Source organism: Pteropus medius, unplaced genomic scaffold (assembly GCF_902729225.1).
Source record: "Pteropus medius unplaced genomic scaffold, Ma_sr-lr_union100, whole genome shotgun sequence".
NCBI classification, from domain to species: Eukaryota; Metazoa; Chordata; class Mammalia; order Chiroptera; family Pteropodidae; genus Pteropus; species Pteropus medius.
This window is the reverse complement of record NW_024349799.1, coordinates 4466308-4488459: the sequence shown is the minus strand read 5'-3', so window position 1 is coordinate 4488459 and position 22152 is coordinate 4466308. Positions and strand designations below refer to the sequence as shown.

Sequence of the window (22152 nt, the reverse complement as noted above, 5' to 3'; positions counted from 1 at the left end):
TTTGCATTATTTATGCTGTACTATGATATGGCATACATAAAATCAAAATATAAAATCATAGCAGATTTTTAAAAATTCTGTCCAGAAGAATTAGATCAATTCCTTTTCTTTAGGAAAGGGGCTATAAAAGATCTATACTTGCATTATGTCTTTAATGCCCAACCAATAAAGAAAAAGTGCTAAATTAAGAATTTACTTTAGAATATATCTCCCTTCTCTAGGTTAGTTATTAGGCCTAAAATGCCACAACTATCCCCATAAACCTTCTTTAGGAAGAAAATGCTCAAGGTGAATAGACCACTCATACTTTTTGCTTTCAGAGGCATTATGTCATGTAATCTTTACAACAAACCTACAATGCAGTTATTATTTGCATTTTACAGATGATCAATTTGTACAATTTTTAAAAACTTTTAAAAAGATTTATGTTATGTGCTTCTTACCACAGCTTAAAGAAGCACATGACAGTCATAATTTTTAAATGTGCAGCTCATTAGTGTTAACCACATTCATATAATTGTGCATTTGTGCAATTTGGAAAGATTAGCAAATCAAATAAAATGGCCACAATTAAATATAATCTGATAAATTTGAAAATTCAAATTTTAGAGACATATTAAAAACTTTTGCATTATTTCTAATGACAAGTTTACTGGAAGGGTTATGGTTCATGAATGTGGTAATTAGCCCCAAATTTTCTTTTAGCCTACATTCTTTTCATTAAGCGTATATTTTTTACCCCTTTGCTTGTATTCATGACATAGATTTACTTGCAGTCTTACATGGAAAGCAAAAGTCTGATCCATAGTATTGTTTCATCTCCCAGAGACATGAGAAGAAAATGACCGATTCCAAACTTCTGACATCAACCTGGTCTAAAAGCTCCACACAGGCACCGTTTAGAAAAGAGCTGCTAAATGTAAATTAGTAAAAGCCGAAGAAAAACTGCACATAAAATGGACAGAGTTCTTGCCAGAATAGTAGATATAAGACAACAGTAAATCAGTAAGTACTATAGCACAGGATCACTTTATTCTGGCTTTATGCCATTTATAGGCACTAAAACCTGGAAAAAGCAGAAATCTCTTTGAACTTATATTTCCAAAACCATGTGTTCATTCTTTAATCTTCTGGATTTCCGTTATGTTTTTTTCTCTTTACTTCCTCATACCACCATCTATGTTCTTTTGGGTGCCAAATCTGTTTAGATATTGTTTGAGTGGCCCTGATTTTCATGTGATAGCTCACTTACCCAGAGAAAGGAATTGAGGATTGAATTGGATGCAGTTTGGCTGTGGCTCAATAGAGGGAGTAGAGGAGCTAAGAGAGAAGAGCAAAAGAACGTGTCTGGTTAAGTGTGCGCGCCCAAGCCGGAGCCCTAGCCAGCCGGGAGGAGGAGGGGCGGGATGGGGGGGTGGTTGCCTCTAGCTGCTCCACCCTCACTTTGTGTCAGCAGGTATAGAGCGTGATTGCAGTCTCAGGGGAGGGAGTCGAACTAGAACACCAATTACAAACCACAGGCTTTTTCCTCTAGGGAGTTGATCCAGAATTGTCTTTCTGGAAGGGAAGCACTCGAATCCTTCCGAACTTTCCAAGTCCATCCATGATTCAGAGATATTGCCTTCTCCCTCTGGGATTTTCTGTGCTCCTGGTAGTGAATTGTTGCTTTGCTTCTTTTCTCTTTCAAGATCTGATCATTTTATATGCTGTTCGGGGAGAGAAAGAACTTTTGTTAGAAAGGAGATTGCAGAAATGATTTTGGATCCTCTATAAGTGTTTTTAGAGTTCTTGGGGACAGTAGCTCTAACCCTGGACTGTTTCTGCCTCTGACCTGCATGGATTATTTTTCCAGGCTGCGGAGTTTCTCGGCACCTACCTGCAGTGTGGGGCACTTGGTTTGGTTGCAGAGTAAGAAGGTGGAAGAATGAGCTGTACTTGGTTAAACAGTTGAAATCTTTTTTTGAGCAGGATCTATAAAAGCATAATTGAATTTGTTTCACCCCCGTGGATTCCAGTGGGCCCGACAGCGCAACAGGTTTGCAGATTTCTTTTGAAATTCTTTTTTTTTTTTCTCCCTCTGCCTCAGCAAAAGAAAAGAATCTGTATAACAGGTTCATGTTCAATTGCTTGGCTTTTCAGCACTTATTCTGAAAACTTTATAAGATTTTTTTAACTTGATCTCTGAACACAGTGGGGCTTTGTGGTTGATGTGCATTTATATTTACTTAAGGGTGCACATTTTAAAATTTTAGAATAAGGTTTTATTTTTGTACAAAGACCCAAATTCTCAAGTGTGCCTAGAAATAGCACAGATCTACCCTGTTCAGGCTTTTTACTTTTTCAGGGTATTCTACTTAGAGTCTGTAGACTAATCACCTCCCTACTCCCCCTATCTTTTATACCCCACCCCCTCGAGGAATTTGAAAACGTGTCAGGAATAGTCCTTTGTTTTACTTATGAACCTAGAAAATTACAGATTATAAGATTGGGATAATAAAGTAGTTTCCAAAAGCATCTCATGGGAAATCAAAGTGCTTGGCATTCTCAAGCAGGAGAATAAAAGCTGGAATCCCTAAGAGAAAGAAAAATAAAAATAGAAATAGGAAAAATAATTGGAAATCTAACCTTTTTGGATATTCTTTCAATTATGAAATTTGAAAAAGGTCGTGATGCTCAGGATTATCCTATAATATGTGAAGACATATAAATTACTACCTAATTGATAGGCAAATCAGGTAGAACATTTAAAAACGATAGTATATTTAAGTTCACTCAAAGTACTATAAATTCAAGGCCTGGGACTTTGGCTACCATGAAATATATTTGAATGTGGAAACTTATGAATACATGTCGTAGCATCTTTGGACATCTCTCAAGGTATGACCTCAAATATTGTTCCCTCTTTTTTCCCATTAAAAAAATTCTCCAGTGATCTTTAGTCTTTTTCCATTGACAAATCATGTGGCTTAAAAAGGACCATTTCTTCATTTTCTGAACTGGAGTTTTTCACGCTCACCTTCGATGCATGGCCTTAGTTATTTACTTTGCCTTGTTTTGTTCATTAACATTGAGTTTAGTGGCTCTACAGCTTGATGCATATGGAAGACCAGCACCAAGTGATCTGACATAATAAAAATTCAGAATGTGACATTCAACCTCAAGCAAAGTTGGAAATTCCAAAGAAAAGTGGTGCTATCTTTACTAATAATAGTGAAGATGGGAGAAAATGACATACCTGCAGCAGAAGTGGGCTGAAAACACCCTCTTCCCTGCCAGATCAAGAATGCCACCTGTTCTTGGGAATATGAGAAAGGAAGGGCCAAAACTATGACTTGGCTTTCTGAAACTGAAGCATAAATTCTCTCTTCCTTAATTTGTCTGGATCTGAGAACCTGCGTTTGGTATTAGCTAGTGGAAGCAGTATGTATGGCCGAAGTGCATTGCTGCAGCTGGTAGCATGAGTGGTGGCCACCAGCTGCAGCTGGCTGCCCTCTGGCCCTGGCTGCTGATGGCTACCCTGCAGGCAGGCTTTGGACACACAGGACTGGTACTGGCAGCAGCAGTGGAGTCTGAAAGATCAGCAGAGCAGAAAGCTATTATCAGAGTGATCCCCCTGAAAATGGACCCTACAGGAAAACTGAATCTGACTTTGGAAGGTGTATTTGCTGGTGTTGCTGAAATAACTCCAGCAGAAGGAAAATTAATGCAGGTAAGGATAACTTTATTATATTTCACTTTCTATCTGTTTGAAATAGGCCTTTCTTCTTTACCTCCCGAACCAAATACCACACAAAGGCTTCTGCTGCTTAGCTTTATTTGTTCTATCTTTTAAGGATATTGCCTCATTGGCATTCTAAAGCAAATTCTTATTTTATATACTCAAGAAGAAGCATATAAATCCTGTACTTTAGAAGATCATCTGCTTATCTTTAACCCTGGTATTACATCGCCTTTTTAGATCCGCATAATAAGACTTTCTTTGCAAGCGATATATTCTAGACACAGTATTTTGATAGATGAAATATATGGGCTTGTATTTAATTGACCTGAGGATTGTACTCTATATCCTGTTTAAATCTGAAGTGAGCACAAAGGAGGTTGATTTTAATGGTCAGTAGCACCCTGAAATTCTAGAATGCCCTTGGAGCATATTTGATCACTGTGTCACTTTTAAAATTCATTCAAGCTTGAATGCTACGGCTGGCTTTATACCACGTGCGGCACCCTATGCTAAGCCCAAAATGGAGAGGACTGGATTACAAAATGGACACAAGGTGTAAACTTACCTCCCAATCACTTTGGTCTTGTCTACACATAATTTTATTATTTTCAAAATTTAAAATTTAACATCTGTTTTTTATTAACTCACAAAGTCTTTCAGACAGTTTCTCAGGCTTTCAGGCTGTGAATTTTGCCTGTTAATTCATAGCCTACTCTTTATGTGTTGAATTTATGAACTTGCTGGGGCCATAGCATTTCATAGATGAATTGCTCATCCTCCATGGTGAAGCTAGAGCCTAGAGGGCTGTACCTTTTGAATGTGGCATTCCAGTGTCTTACTCCATAAAATTATGTTGCTTATTGATTAAATTTTATTTTATGAAAGAATACTTGTTGCTGTAGCTCTTGGACACAAGCTAAAATATTAGATATAATTCCCCTCAGCATCCAAGCTCAGATTTTGATTTTGTGATATGAGCAGAACCAAAATATTATACGAATTTAAATTTTGGTCTATGTTGAGAAAGAAGGTGAGAAAATTTAACAAATTATAGAACTCTCTTTTCCAAACGTGGATTTTTACATATATGATTTAGCGGTTCTTCATGATCATTTCTTAGGCAGTATTTTGAAGCTGGGATAAGTGAAGTAGAAGAATAATTGGGTGAAATGGAAGGCTCTGCTGTTTAGAAAAATAAACAGGCAAAGAAAATGTACCTGGAAATACAGGAGTAGGAATTTTTGGATAGGAGTCTATTCATTTAATTTAAACTCTACGATGGAATTAGGAACATTTAACAGTTGAAACATAAGTCATTTTGAATACAATTGGAAAGGAAACTTTTTTTTCCGACTTTGCCTAGTTAATACCCTGAAGCATGAGGGTGCTCCATTTTATTTTTTACCTTAAATTATTTTGCTATAGAACCACCTTTTGATATCTCTTGAGGTCTTTGGGAGCCATACTAAGCTTTGTGCTTCATTAATGTCCTGTGACAGCATGTTCAGTGGGTTAATTATATACTGTATAAAGTAGTGTCCTCTTTTATTTTAAATTTTTTGTCTCCTATTAAAGCTGTACATATAGTTTCTGTGTATTAATAAAGGAAAAGAGATTTAAGAGGCACTAGCTGGCATTCTCTTTGCCATTCATCGTTTTGTCAATCTTTGTCTGCTCTTTATTCTTTTTCTCACTCTGGTAAATTTTAGTAATCTTTTCTTTTTTTTTTAACTGTTAACATTGAGCCTATTAGTATACTTTAAGTATTGTTTCTTTATTTTTGTGAAGAGGGAATTTCACTGTATTATTTAGCAAGGCCTTTAGGCTTTACCATAGTTTGCGTCAATTTTCAGTCTTCATGTTTTCTGGCCGCGTAAGCTTCTTCTAGGTCATTCATAAAGTTGTTAACTAGCCTAGTATTAATCTCTGGAGACTTTTAATATTGTTTCTGTTTTTTTGACTATTAATCAATTTTTAATCCACAGTATAGTTACTAAATTTTCTTAATAATCTCTTATAAGAGAATTATTTTTAAAAGACAAAAACAAGCTTTTGAATGATATGCATCACTATTCTTTACCCACTATTTGATTAACTCTTTCAAAGAACGCTAGTGTGTTCGGGACACATGGTTTACACTTCTAGAATCCATGCCGTTCATTCCTTATCAGATTACGCTGCAACTCAGGTTTACTCAACTGTGGTTAACCAAGCCTTCCATTTAACTGGAGTTCTGTTTATATCTCCTTAAGTTGTGTTTTGAGGTGCTTCAGCTTTCTTGGTGGATAGCTGTACCCTAGTGTTACAAATATAAAGGGGTCTTCTCTGTTGGCTTTGAGGAATTTTGGATAATTCTACATATCCTTCTACCGATGAGTTATTTTAGCTGCCTGTTAAGTTTGATTGTCTCCAAAGATGCAGTCAGGTATCTTGCATTGTAAAATTGGGTTTGCTATGCATTGCGTAGTGTAAAGGTATGTAAATAACAATTTAAAAAAATAATAACCTTGTGTGGTTCCCGGAATTCCCAGAGAGTTTAAGAAAATCTGACATTTAGCTCAATTAATTCAGGTATGTATAATTTTATAAAGACCAAATTAACTGGATTTCGCTTGTATTACAATTTTAATTTTTCTTAAAGAGAGACATCCCTTGACAGTGTACTTCCCAATTTGTTTAATAATAAAATGGACCATAGAATTGTCTCTAAAATAATTTTCCTTGTCTCAACTTCATCTGATGTCTATATATACAAGGACATTGAAGATCAAGCCTTGGTGAATTTTTGTCCTGATTCTTATACCTCACTCTTTGTGCTTAGGTTTCTTTTTACCAATAGTAGTATCCATTCTACCAGATATGTTCAAAGTTTTTTATTGTAATATTCTTTTTATTGTAATATTGTACTAGAAGAAAGTACTAGAAGAAAGTCACAATAGAAGAGGAAACGTTGCCTTTGCTGTATTTCCTTCATTTCTCAAGTCCTCTCTTTTCTGTTTCAAAATTCCCCATCTTAGCCCTCACCAAATTATATTGTTTTCCTTTCTTTTTTGCCAAAAGCTGCTTCTTTGCATTACCATATCATTTCACATTCCTGTGCATGTTTGCCATTGTCTTTAAAGTATCTACTTCTTTGGAAGACCAAAAAATTTTTTTATTTCAAGGAAACTTTTCCAGATTTCTTAATTACTTGGCAGTGACTGATAAAGGACTAAATAATAGTGATTCTAACTTCTTATTATTTTTGTTTTTCATTTGAATATATTCTTTTCTTCCTGGTTTATACTACAGATGGAAAATGTGTAAAAGCTTATGCATGACGGAATTGTCCAGTTTTCTATTTTATCTTTTATCAAGATTTGTTTGTATTATTCTAGTAATATTGTTGCTACCACTTCTAAAAATGATTACAGTCCTATTTTCTTTCTCGATTCTTGTTCCTTTTTCATAAATGTTATTACTCAGCAGAACAACTCAGAATGAATCTTCTTTCTTCTCAAAGCAAAAGAGCAAGAAGATCTTAGTGTAGTGCAAGAGAGGTCCCCAGTTCTTCAACTATCACACTCTTCCTGCTCAGCTGGTTGTCCTGGATTTTCTTAGACTCCAGGGTAATGTTATGATCAAGATTAGAATATGCTGCCCTGGGGCTTCAGACCTACAATAGGAGCTATGGTAGTTTAACATTTGGCCAGCAGAAGCGAACACCTCCTGGACAGATTCCTCCTTGTTCGATGTCTCTGCTTGCCCCTTAATTTACCTATTAGTCAACACCTAGTTATTCCATCTTTGCATTTTTACTTTAATTGTAGTCAGGTCCTGAAATGAATTATTTGGGAAGGGAGAGAAAACTTTATTTTAAAGTTTTGGCCAAAGCCAGATAGCTAATGCTTTATAGCAAAACTGTAGTTGACAAAGTGATTGAACTTTGACCCAAGGGATTGCCTTTTAGTTCTAACTCTGCCACTAAGTAGTTGGGTGATTTGGAACAAAGTGGTTTTTACCTTTCTAGGCTTTACAATTCCTGTCTGTAAAATCGAGGGATCGAAATATAATACTGCATAGCCAACTTGTGTTATGCACTTTATATATATTAGCTCACTGAACCTTTTTAATAACTTCATGAGATAAGTATAGTACTTTTATTTTTCACATTTTACACATAAGGAAACTGAGGCTCAAAGTGTTAGTACCTGCCAAGGTCATGACCCTAGCTAGTAGGTGGCATAGCTGGAATTTGAACCCTAGAGCCCATGTTTTTCCAGCTTTAAAATTCTGTACATCTATAATGCCACAGATGAACAGAACATCAGTGTAGGCTTCATAGAAATGATTTCTTTCTTTCTAGAACAGAAAGTAATGAACATGAGTATTATTCTCTGAGACTGATCCAGAATACACAATATCCTAACTTCTAATAATCTCTGTATTTCTTCTGTTTCTCTTATTTGTGTTACATTTGCAAAGATATTTGTAAAGTAGAATGTTTATTTACTCAGCATCCCCCTTTTAATGGAACAACTTTCATTATCTTTCTCTTCACTTTATAATAGCCTATGGTAAATTATATAATACAGGAGCTTGACATAATAAATTTTGAAATAGCCTACATATAACTGTCATTACTCAAGTTAGAGTTCCTTGGAAGCAGAGATTTCAAAGATTTTGTGATTTTGCTCTGAGGCCAGCCTTTAAAAGAAGTATAAATATTTAAAGTACAATCAACTCTCAGTTATTTATGTTAATGGAGGTGCTGATAATCCAATTAATTTCTAATTGACTTTAGAACATAGTCAGAAGAGCACCATCAGATATAATTCCTCTGTGTGCACAGCAGTCAGAGGTGCTTGCTTCCTGTGGTCCCAGCTCAGAGCCTTCTTGACTCGGCTTTGTGTTAGAAGCCTGGCACCCAGAGGAGAGGAGGAAGCTGCAGAATGTTTTTATGATAATTTTTCAAGTTGAGAAGATAACTCTTTTATAAGCACCCATCAAACTGATTTGCATATATAATAGTTTCGTACTTCATGTGGAAATCCAGCAAAAATTTTGTAAGTTCAAATTCGTAAATCCCTGTGGTCAGTAGGAGGTAATGAATGAGCGATGCCCCTGGTTAGTGTCCCTATCAGGCTGTTTAGTGTTCCTTTAGCTGATTCTGAGGGTAAGCATTTCCTTGGCTTTTGGATGTGTGTGTGTGTGCGCGCGCACGCGCGTGTGTGTTATAGTTTTCTTTAATAATTAGCCACAGTGTACTTTTTATACAGTATTAAAGATATTCCAGGAGCCCATGGCTAGGTTTGTTTTGTTTTTAATAAAAAGCCTTTACATTTGTTCACTGGTAAGTATTTTTGGAACTTTTTTTGTGCTTTTTTTTTCCCTCTTATTTCCTTCAAACTGCTAAATACAGCAGAGGAAAAGATGTTATAATTGACCAATGTACTATTATAAATATCCTGTCAGGAACCAGAATCGGTATCAGGGTATAGTTAGAAAAGAATATGATAATGATGTTTCATTGACTTTATATATTTTCTTCCAAGAAGCTTAAAATGATTCACTAAAATGTGCAAGCCAGATAAGAACAGATGATATTTACTCCATTTTACAAAAAAGGAAACATAATGGGGAAGAGAAAGCAAGTAAATGATCCAAGAACAAAGTTGTACAGGAATGGACCCAATCAACTTTGTAGGAGATAGATGAGGAATCCAAATTTTAAGATATCTGAGGATGTGGATTTCTCAGGGATCAATTCTACTGAGTGAGAATCCTAAAAAGCTAAAATATGGTTGAGATATCCCCTATTGGGACCTACGTTGCTCAATATGATAACTCAGTCAAAAAACTATTGGTAAAGCAGTTTGCCAACTTTATGTCTCAAAAAGCTCTATGAGCTAATGCTCTGACCTGCATTCATTGTTCTTTTGGGAATTGTTTTTACAGTAAAAGCCAGAGTCTTTACAGTGAGCTGCTTGGCTCCTCAGGATCTGGCCTGCGGGCCCCCCTCCCTCCTACCCCACCTCTTCTCCCCGTCACTCTGCTCCAGCCACTCTGACTTCTTTGTGTCCTCCAATTAAACCAGGCGTACATCCACCTCAGGGCCTTTCCACTTGCTAGTCCCACATATACCCCCAGTTATTTTCTCCTCTTAGTCTCTCACATGTCACCCTGAAGTGTATAATATGCCTTCTCAACAAGGCTTTTCTAGAATATCCTATTCTGAAGGACTCTTCCTATTCCCCTCTGACCCATATTCTCCTTCCCTGCTTGATTTTTCTTTGTAAACTTATTGCCTTGTGACATACTGTAATGTTTTACTTCTGTAGCTGTCTATCTTTCTTCAGTAGATTATGAGTTCTGTGAAAGCAGTAATTTTTTTGTCTCTTTAATTCAGAGCTGTATTCCTGTGAATAGTGCCTTAGTATACTTATACAGTGCCTCAGACATAGTAGGTGCTCAATAAATATTTATTTAATGATTATAAGGAACTGTGGTAGTATTGACTCGATGGCTGGGATTTAACTTAGGATGAAACAGATTTGTTTATCTCATCACATTTTTAAGCATGAGGTCAGTTATTCTGAGTGCTCTGGGTTTGACACAGCGTGCTTTATTCCTTTACCCCTCCAACTTACTGACAGTGTCTCCTCGATCGTTATTTCCAAATCGTAAGTATGGCTATAATCAATATATTTGAAGTGCTCCTTTACACAGCATTTTCCCACAGCCTTTATTTGGTTTAATAGCTCAACCCCTGCTTTTCAGGAAATTCTGATTTTCCAAGAGAGATTTATTGGGGGTACTGACTTTAAACCTGTGATTGTAAGATACTAACATATGTCTATTCGAAGGACTTGGCCTTCTTAGTCCTTAAGCTTGTGAGTCCCAATTCTGGTTTCGAGATACCCTAACACAGTGGTTTTTAATCTTCTTTTGGTGTCACAGCCCCCTTTGAGAATGTGATGAAAGTTACTGACGATATGTACTTAACATAGAATTTTGCATAAAATCCCAGTGAGTTGAGAGTCTCTGAGACATGTGTAAGGATCTAAGGACTACAGATTAAGAGCTGCTATCCTAGAATAATCTCCATTATTTCAAGAAATGAAACCAAATTCTCAAAACTAATTTACTGTCAGTTTACTTAATTTAAAAAGTATTGGTATACATTACTTGAAATCAGACAACAATTATAATGCAATTATAAGAAGGTTAGCCTGAACTATGATCATCTTAGATATAAAAACTGGTATCTGACAAAGATCTGCTTATGTGTAGTTAAAAAACAAAAAACCAAAAAAAAACCGGAACTGTGTTCTCCAAATATTAAGTGAAACTGCACATCAATTCAAGAAATGCTTACAACCCTTCATTATGGTAGTTTCACTTGAGGCTCATAAGAATAGAGAATATTTTACTAATTTGTTTTGATATAGGTAGAACAATTGTGGCTCTATGTGTCTATTTGATTACTAAATTCAAAGAACAGAGGCTATAAAACAAACGGACTGGTTACTTTCCATCTCTTTGGTTTCTATCCTTTAAGCTCCTGTTGCTTTCCCTAGAGTAGGATTCCTTAGGCCCTTAAGTTTCTTCTTGCTATAATGGAAATCTTTGTGTCTTTTTCTTTTTAAAGGTTTATTATCGATTGCTGATTAGCTTGTTTTTAAAGAACAGATAAGCTACTTTACATACTCTTTATTTTTACCTGGGTTCTGAACATTACAGTTCATGGATATATTTGTTTTGTTTTGATACTTTTAAAAATATACTAGAGTTTGTGTTTATCAGAAACATCAACATAATCAAAATGATTTAAGTTAAGGTTTTTTTTTTATTGTAAACACAAAGGCTCACATTTTTCATGGAGATAGGAAATTAGATTATTTAGAAATTCTGATTGCTGAATATAAAGTAGAGCAGTAACTGTTCAAGATAGCAACATAACTATCTTCAAAACCAGTTTGTTTTTTTAAAAAATCTGGAATACTTCCCTTATAATGGAAATCAACTATAATACAACTGTAATTTTAAAGAGCATATTCAGTTATCATATGTACCTGTTAATTTTGTGTATGCTAATATGTCGAAAGGGTACTATTGTGCATATGTAAATATATGACAATTGAGAAATACTATTGCTATTGTTTTTCCTGTAGAATAATTTGGATGAAACTGAAGGCCTTACATTTTATGCCTACTAATGTTACTGTTTCCTAAAAAATGATTCCCATTATGTCCCTCTAAACCATTTTCTGGTCTTGTGATTTGCCCACTATAAAAAATTTTTTTACATGATTTAGATTTCATGTTTTTTCATTTTTATATTGTCTACTTAGAATCATATCGGTTATCTGACTTTAAGATTCTTGTGGTCAAGTTTGTTTGTTTTTTTAACCTAACTTTGTGAAGGACTTTATTGGCCTTATACTGGAATTAAGTCCTTTTCAGTTTTCCATACCTATGGTAAAATACAGTTTGGAGATGGAAGGCAGAGGGGCAGACTATTCCATTTGTAAAATATAGTCATCAGATTTCAAACTAGGAAAAACACCTAATCCAGTCATTTCATTTTACAGAGGAAGAACTAGACCCAGAGAGATTAGTGGTTTGCCAGTCAAAGAATTGCCAATCTACTGCCATATCTTACTGGTTGGTATTTTTAGCAAACCTTATTTATTTATTTTAAACTTTTTTGGGTCATTGAAAGGGCATTAAAAAGCAGATGCTGGCAGAGATTTTCCCCTGAACATTCCATATAAGATATTATAGACTGCTGTAGACTTTCTTTCCTCTTTGGTCCCTAATCAACTTAGAAGGCATACTTTAAAACAAGCGAAGAAATATACCTTGCTGCAACAGCATTACTTTACGTGATACAAAATGTGTCATTTATTCTGCCATAGAGTCACAGCAAACCAGGTGACTTGGTGGCCTGGATCATCTCCTTAAAGCAGTAAGGGCTCTTTGTGAAGTTAGGTGGAGAACCTTACTGACTCTCCCACTGTGTACCAAATTCTGTGGCAGGTCCTATAGCAACACAAAGAACAACACCCTAGCCTAGTCCAACTGAGCAGATACAACTGAAACAACGGAAGGCAGGATGTGATGAATGCCAAACGAGAGGCACAGGCATAGATGCATTAGAGTGCCGATTTTCATTTTCTCAGGAGTCAGTCAAATGATTGGTAATTCTCTCTCAAGGTGTCTCCTATGACTGAAGAAAAAAAACAAACAAAAAACATAAAACCTTAACCTAGGCAACTTAAAGTAGCTTAGAGCTAGAGGACAACCAAACCCAACATGAATTTTCACTGTTACCAATTAAATATAGGTTATAATATTGCTTGTATAAATATTACTGTATATATAATACCTGTAGCATTTTCTTTAGAAGTCTAAATAACTAAACAACATGGCTTTCTTTTTAAATTGCAAACTGGCTTTCTAAAGTGCCCAAGAAGTTCCTGTTAAATTGTAGTAAAATTAAAACAGAAAAATTGAGCTTTAGACAGAATTCAGCATATTTAGAGGTTTTTTTTTAATTGATAATCTCACTGACTCAATTTTAATTCTCCACAAACTACATAAAGGAAGAAATAGGTACTAAGACTATGTAGAAGGTAAAGAACGAATGAATACCATCTTGATTCAGCAAAATTTGTTTCTAATGCAAAGTTTTTAAAAATTATTGACTTTAGTTATTAGTATGTATTATTCCCATTCCTTAAAATGTGTTGGTTTTAGTATAATATGAGTGATATAGAGACCAACTCAAGAAGAATGTACATATCTGCTGTGACAACATTAGGTTATTAACCTATTTTTTGGTAACTTTCAATACCTATTCATCATTTTTTAATTAAATTTATTAGTTAATAAAATTATATAGGTTTCAAGTGTACAGTTCAGTCATACCTCATCTGCATATTGTATTGTGTGTTCACTACCCAAAGTCAAATCTCCTTCGGTCACCATCTATATGACTCCCTTTATTCTCATTTACCTTTTCTCCTGCCCACTAAACTGTTGTCTGTATCTATGAGTTTTTGTTTGTCTTGTTCATTTCTGCTTTTCAGTTTTATCTCCCACATATGAGTGAAATCATTTGATCTTCAACTTTTTCTGACTTATTTTACTTAGCATGACTATCTCAAGATCATTCAGGTTGTTGCAAATGGCAGTATTCCATCTTATGGGAAAGTAACATTCCATTGTATGTATGCATCACATCTTCTTTATCCATTCATCTATCAAAGGGCATTTGGTTGTTTTCTGCTTTAAAGTTAGTAAAACTTTATGATATACATTACATTATATATATTTATCATCATTAGAGATTATTTAGAATTTAGTATTTGGGTATATGAAAAGTCCATAGGTCCCTTATGACCATTTAAAAAGTAAAGGCAAGTCACTTAACCTTTTATCTGTTGAGGTAGGGTTGGCAGGGTAACTAAATAACCTTTAAGATCCTTTGTAGGTCTAAGCATTTAGAGTTTATGCTTATTCCAGAAATAGACTTAATATACTAAAGGGACATGTGACTTGCTTAATTATTTCTTTTCCCCGAGATAAAATTTGTTTGGTAGGTGGTATAAAAAAATCTGACCAGATTACTTTAAGTCACAAAACTAATTGGTAGCAAAACTAAGCATTATTAGACTTAGTTGTACTCCTAGTCCTCCGGTCCTACACTGTCTTTATATTCAGTTAACACATACGAAAAGGAGTTTTTCTCTGAAATTGTATATTTTAAAATATCTGTACTGGATTGAGGACCCTTCTAAATCTTTCCTCAAGGCTGTTCTAGTGGCTAAACCACACTGACTTCAATCACAAACCTACCATTCAGATTCTAAGTGACTCTGAATCTTTGGAAAGTCTTAGAAAAGCCAGAGATAACCTGGAGCCAGTCTGGGCCTTACTCGTAGGAGGTGGATGAGGTGTCTGATCCTAAAATACTTTGTAAAGTTGAATTCTTAGAGATAAGCTGAATAATTACACTGGAAATAAGATTTCAGAACAGCTGGTAGATGTATGGGGCTAGGGGATAGAGTTCTAGTATGTAAGCATCTGGAGGCATCTGGAAATGGGGCCATCTGATTAGCAACTACGACAGGTTATTAAACCGACAGGTTATTAAACCGTGGCTTTCTGCATTATGTATCCCCCAGAGCTGGAAAACTTCCGCCGGCAAAAAAGAGAAGAGCTGCGGTGCTGTTGCTGAGGGCCATACAGTAGACACAAAAGCATCTTCTTAGAGGCCTGCAGCAGAGGCAGCTTGTACAGGCAGGCCCGGTCCTCTCAAAGACTGGGAATCAGATTCTTTCCCCAGGGGGTTTCCAACTAGTTTGCACTTCAGAAAAATCTTTTCTTTCTCCTGCCGTTCACGCCCTGCAAAGAATTTTCTTCCAGTCAAAGAAATTGTTTTATAATCAAAGATTCTTTTCCTTAATTGTCGCACATCAAGAAAGTTTGGAGGAGACTGGGGGATTATGTGAGTGCCTAGAATTTATTTTGAATGCAAACTTGCAACATTAGCAAGTCCCCTAAAGAATATACTCGTCTGGAAGCTAGGAGAGAGCCTAATAGAACTCTATTCTTCCTTGGTTGAATATGAGCCAGTAAGATACAAATGAGTTGAGTAGCTCTGTCTGGACTTAACTTCTGTTATGTTTGATTCTTGAGGTTCTTACTGGAAGAGGTACCCTTTCTCTACCTGCCCTTTTAAAACCTGACATTGGGAAACATCAAAATCCATTGATAAATTTGAAACAACAACAAAAACACCCACCTTTTTTAACCATCAGTACTTCAACTCTTGGGAATTTCGGGTCTCTCCCAGGGCCGTTGATGATATCACCAATGTTGGGAGCCACATTCCCTGCATTCCCTACTGTCACTGAGGTGTCGATGATGTCATTTTCTCCCACAAAGGAAAACCTCAGCACCCTGAGGGCCTGAACTTAGGTCTTGGCAGGTAAATGAAGGAGGAACTTACTTTTGGATTTCAACTGTTTGATTGAGTCAGGCGTAAAGAAGTACAACCACTTTAGGTACTAGCCTCAGAGCTTCATCTCTGGGGCTTGAATAGACCATTTGTCATTTAGGGAGAATTAAGACTGTAACTTTAAGAAATTATTTTCTTTGTAAGAACAGTGATTCATTTAATATTTTTATCCTTGCACTTTGGGGCATTTATAGGGCATTGTTCTCAGATATTATGACTCCTTCTTAAATATTATTCTCTGAATCCCTGAAGTTTTCCAAGCTTTTCTGGAACCCATTTATAGATCATCTAACTTTCCTTCCTAGAGCAAATTAACAACAAAAATAAGAATTAAGAAAAATAAAGTGATGGATAAGACACATTTAGGCAGAATTATGCCCCAGGCAAAGTACATTCTTGTTATTTTAATCTTGGCTCTGTGATTATGAAGAGAAGAGAATATTTGCTCTAGAAGATTTCCAATCTCTTCCTATCCCTTCATCGCAACCACAAAGTAGTGGTTGGAAATAGAATTTTAAGAACACCAAAAATGCTCAGAGTTTCCAACAGCGGCAGCTACTGTGGCCCCACAAAGATTCTTTGAGTACTTCCTCCCAGCCTCCTTGTGGTGGTTAGGAGCCTATGTCGTCAATCACAAAGGCTTGTCCTGCAGACAAACCTGGTAAAAATGTCAGTTGTCTGTCTTTGCCACCAGAAACAATCCTTTATATTTTTACTCTGTTCAGAACTAACATGGTATAGTGTTTTTAGAGAAAGACAATCTCTTTGATGGAATCATCAACTGGCCAATTCTTACAGAAATTTAACTGCAATAGTTTGTACTAGGAAGGTAAGTCAGCTATGTGGGATAGGCAGGATTTGCCAAAATTTTTATTCCACTCAGCAATGCTAACTCGCCTGTGTTACTCCTATGCAGGTATTAGATTGCAGTTTTTATTTTATTTTTTTATACTAAGAATGTGTGTGTACATTTCACTGAAATGTAAGTGTTCCTTTAGTTTATATAGGAGAATAAGTAATTGAACTATAAGGGAAGAGCCCAACCTGCAATTGCCTTTTCATTTTTATAATCATCTTATTTCTCCTGAGTTGATGTGTGCTTGAATCAAATTAGTGTTATTATATAAAATGCCCTAGTTTTTCGAGCAATATCAATCTTCAAGGTATGGAACAGGATTTGGCATTTTGTTTCCATTTTTATTGTTTTGTTTCTAAAGGGAAGTTTGAGTTGGAGCCTGCCTGGCAAGATTCCATACTTCCACCAAACCACCTGTCCTGATAGACAATAGAATCAAAAGTCAAGTTCTTTATAACTGCACCTGCCTTGTAAGTGTTGCCAGAAGATCTGATTTTCTCCTGTAGCCAAACTCTACCCAGAAACTGTATAGTATTTGTACCCAGGCAGCGGGTGCACACACCCCAAAACTTGGCTGTCACAATTTCAGGAGGACTAGTACAAGTTCTCCCACTGACTTCAAAGGTAGTCTTTTGCATTGCATTCATTGATTATTTTACTGCTTGATCAAATGAAGATGTAAACTTGATTTTCAAGATGTTTGTGAGGATCTATTAATGATGATGAATCATTTGGTAATTTATTATTTGGAATTTGTCTTGTGCAATTATGCATCCAGTAAACGTGAAGGAGAGTAAAAGACCAGGAACATATCTCCAGAATCAGAACACCATGCAGCATTTTCAGGAGTAAGAAGCTACCATTGTTTTTGCTGCTTTTTCCTTTCCCCAGAAATGTTTAAGTTACCCTATTGGCCACCAGTTGAATGCTCTCTGATTAGGCAGTTGTTTCTGAGGCAATCTAACTTCCTTGATGAGGACTTTCTTCCTTTTGAATTATCAGCATTTCTTGAGTTCCCTTAGAGTAGAGTTACTTCATTATCTTCTAACTTTATGTATAACTGGAGGCCTTCTGGCCTAAGAACATAATTTCTATCACCAATCAGATAATTGAAGATAATATACCCACCAAATAGTGCTCTTTGCACAGTATCCATATATAATGATATAATATGATAATAAGGCATTAAAGGGCGTTCTAAAATGAGTTGCAACATCTTACAGTGAAAAAAGCTCTCAGTAGTCTTGTGTTTTAATGTCAGCTCTGATTCTTCTTAACTTTATGACCTTAAAGAAAGTTACTTAACCTCTTTGAGCCTGTGTCCTCATGAATAAAATGAGAATAATAGTAATAAATAGTCTGCCTACATGAAATGAAATAATATATGAAAATTGTCGTTGAAAATTGCCAATGTAAAGTTTTATTATCAATAATAATTAAACTCGAGCTCTTTCTCATTCACCTAATTACTATAAGAAATATTAAGTTTGAGGGTTATTGATTTGGGTTCAGTTAACTCATTTGAATTCAAGTTGGCATTATCCTAAAATAACTAGGCAAAACTATTTGTATATATTTTTTTTTTCGTAGTTAAAAAGACAAAGCTTTAGATTCAAAATTTTGTGGGCCAAAGGGCTGATTAAATGTTACGATAATGTGGTAAACGGTAGCCTTAGTGGCTTAGAGAATGACTAATAGTGTATAGGTTCTAGGGTGGGAACTCGAGTTCTGTGACCGCCTTGCTTTTGCTGTGGTGAATCACTTGCCCTCCCAGGATCTTTGTACATGTGGCTGTTCTACATGGGTAAACCCATTAGCTTCCTTCCGTGATCACTGAGGTAATCACTAACACAACACAAAGCAACTATTTTCTAAGTTTTTACTTCTCAAAGTCAGAGGGATCCTAATTAATCCCTCTTACATTTTCCCTGTTTGAAATTTTGGAGTATTCTTTTTCATTGCTGCTGCCCTAAAACAATTGCTCAGAAAGCTGAAACTTCAGCTTCCTGTCTACCTTTGCAGCTGTTTTCTGAGGGCCAGAAGGGAAGGGGTTCGGGATCGTGAAGGGAACTAATTTACCCAGTTCATTATACTTGTACTGTGCTGGTCCCAACATGTAGTTCTTTGAAGCTCAGCAGATAAGGTTCTGTAGCCTACTTGGAAATTATCCCACAAGTCCCTGAGACTCTCAGTTTCCCATCTGAGAAGTATTAGATCAAAACGAGAATAAGCGGTTTCAGTCATTATACCAATCAAATATTTGTAGCCCAGAAATCATTTTCAGGTAAAGATCATCCTTTGAGCCTCCTCAGAGACTAATATTCTGCAGTATGGAAAATCTGTTTTCCATACTGTAACTTTACCAATTTGAAGTCTCTCCCCAAGAGGTAAATAATGGGATAAAGGTAATTATGGGTTTTCTCATCTTTCCTACTTACCTGTTCCCTGTTATGATTAAACACACATGGCTTATAACTCTTTTAGAAACAAACTCAATTACCATTATTATCCTTTCAACACTTGTATGGTATTATAATCTATTTCAATCACAGTGAGACACAGCATAGTGGGAGTCAGGAGACAGGGTGTATGGGGAAGATGGAGAGAGGCAAGTGTCTTTCCCCTCTGAAGGTACTCGGGGTAAACTGTTTTCTTCCTAAGGCCTAATAAAGATTAGTGAGAGATGTCTGCAAAGCATTTGAAGCTCTTTGAAATAAAAGCATGGATAAACACTCAGTATCACTGTTATTATCATTAAAAAGGAAAGCCCAGCATGTGATATTTTGGGTCACTTCCAGCGGCCTTGTTTGATGTTCATGGTTCTTTTTTTGACCTTTGCCTCTTGATATCTTTATACATTTATTGAGGTTGTTGGACAAAGTCTTGAGTTCTAAGCAATAGGGTATTTAGAGTGAAAGGCTGCCAGCCTCCATTTTTATGGGTGGAGTGTCTGAAAATGTGTTTAAATAGTTCAGGTTTTTGTTTTCGGATAACTTGTTTTGCAAATTTGGCAATCTTGGGGGCAAAGTGATTTTAATACCTGATTATTTGAGTTTCCAATTCTATTCCTTACCTTAGAACTAGAGTTGTATAGGAAATCTTTATTAAATAGAATAACTACCAAATTAACTGGGATTTTTTTCTGTACTGTGCTTATGAGTTAAAGATAAAAGAAGCAGTTATAAAGGATCTAAAAACAAACAACGTAAGAACTTCCAGAAATAATACAAGAACTTCCTAGGGACACTCTAAGTTCAGCCCAATCTCCTATACTCCAGAATATGTTATTTCATGCAAAAAGTGACCAAAATGATATTCTTGTAGGGTTATAAGAGACCAAAAACTCCAAATAAAGGCTAAATTATGTTCAGTATAATGTGTTTAGGCAGGAAAGTGTATCAATACATTTCAGAAAAGATTTCAGTAGTACAAATTGAATTTTTAAAAGGACTTCCTGTTGGTCCTTGGAAAGCTAAATAAATCACAAACTTTTATTTTATGCCTTCTATATTCAAGGACTGGTGTTAATCAGAATATCCTATTCCCTGATTGGCAGCTGTGTTTGAGAATCAAGTAGAATTATCACTTAATTTTTTTCTTAATGCTGATGGTTTTTCCTTTTGAGTTTGTGGAGTTGCTATGAAGGGCACATTCTTCATACCCTAGTTGATGAATTGTTTATTTGTTTTAGATTTTAAATGGTTATCCTACAATAAAATTTACTTATACACACACATATTTTCCCTTATAGTTTTTCAGTTGAGTTTTTTTCAGTCCCCACCCCAATTTATGTGTCTCTACGAGCATAGATTTTTTTATTTCTAAACTTAGCTTTCACCATATACATGTGTAAAATAAGAAAAAAATTTGAAACTTCTCATCAGAACCAAAGGAACTCAACAGATTATACAGGAAATTGAAGATGGGGATGGTGTATATCATGCCAACCACTCATAGAAAATTATTTAAAATTAACATCATGTTTAGCTTTATGTAAAAACAACCAGCCTGAAACTACTATGGTTATATGTGTTTGTATATATATACACATAAAGGATTAAAAATGAATGTTTAGATTAGAATAAATAATATAATATATACTTATAAATAATATGTACTTATAAATAAAGTATATATTATTCATATTATATAGAACATAAATATGGAATATAGAATATATGTATATATTCTAAATACTTATTTTCAAATCTTTAGGGGAAAAGCAGATCTTGAATTAGTCTCTGAAAATAGTTGTCTTTGGAGACTCTGAAGCCAAATTAATTATCTGGCCTTTGAAATTTCACCTGTTGAGGAAATGGTCACATACTAAATGGATAACCTTAGGGCCAGGCCTCCACCCCCCACCTCATTCTTTTTCCTCTTCCATTCATAATTTTATCGAATTTCACTTAACAGAAAATAATCAAGTCCGATCTCTTTACAAACTGACGTCTTTCTCACTGTTTCAGCCTTGTCTCAAATATAGCATCATGGAGCTGAGTTTCTTCTCTTTCCTGTTAAGTTCTGCTCCTCCTCTCGTCAGTCGCGTTGGCTATCTCTCTCCTTAAGAATTTTAACCTACATAATGGTCCTTCTGTTTCTTTCCTCTCATTTTCATTTTGGGTTCATTAAAAAATCTGCACCCACCGTTAAATTAAATGTCTCTTCTCACCGTGAAAATTTATTATTTTTGTATTTCCAAATTATGTAGGTCTTATTTAGGTTGGAATTTTGATGACCAGGCCTGTATACGGCACCAGGTTCACTGTACGTGTTGAATAAATGTCATTAAATAACCATCATTTTGCTGGAGCAGTGCGTCGATGCTGTTGTTCCTCTGGACAGTTTCCTACAGGCTGTATTAACAGGCAACTGCATGCCAGGTTACATGCCAACAGCTGTGTCTTCTCATCAGAAAAAGATCCTTTTTTTCCCCCTCCCTATCAAATGAAAGTTTGGATTTTAAAGAAAATGAGAAAATATAGAAAATGAAAGAGAACTGAAATCACAGCATGTGTGGTTTTCTCTTTCCTTAATGGTAAGGCAGCTTCCTAGAGGATTTTATTGTAATATGTTGATGAAATGTTTAGAGTCATCTCTTTGCAGTTTGTTTAGAAAGTAGTTTCTAAGCAGCAGTTCCTGCATCATCTAGAAAATTTTTAGCTAGAGAAACCACATTTCTCTTCTTTCTCAAGCTGCAGAACCAGTCTACTCTTTTTGTTTGTTTGTTTGTTTGTTTAACCCTTGATTTTTATGGTAAGGGACTGAGCTACATGGTCTTCCTTACAAAAGAATTTTGCTCAGATTTTTGTGTTTTGCAGCTTTCTGATTTCGCTGCCATGATAGATTTACTTATCAGGGAATTATGACAATCTCTCATGACAAAGGAATCACTTCATAGCTACTGCTATGATAGTAGGTTTGGATATATCTTACCATGGATCCAGACCTCTGAAATAATTGAGTCATGTGTCTGTACAGCTAGGGAACTTACCATCACATTATATTGCCTCATATTAACAATACCTTCTCCATAAACTTTGGATAGATAGGTCCTGCTATGGCAGA

The 22152-nt window shown here is 35.6% G+C and overlaps 1 protein-coding gene across 2 annotated transcripts in view; it reads left to right on the top strand.

The window, feature by feature from the left end:
- Window positions 1-1464: 1464 nt before the first annotated feature.
- Window positions 1465-22152, top strand: part of RNF43 (ring finger protein 43) — a 61965-nt gene continuing 41277 nt past the window's right edge. Inside the window, exons 1-2 of one of the 2 annotated variants that reach the window (XM_039885746.1) lie at window positions 1465-2035; window positions 2930-3709. In XM_039885746.1, the coding sequence (XP_039741680.1) occupies window positions 3458-3709 (252 nt within the window). In that variant the 5' untranslated portion in view covers window positions 1465-2035; window positions 2930-3457. Of the gene's footprint in view, window positions 3710-22152 lie in introns of both variants that reach the window. The other variant, XM_039885745.1, reaches the window with a different exon arrangement.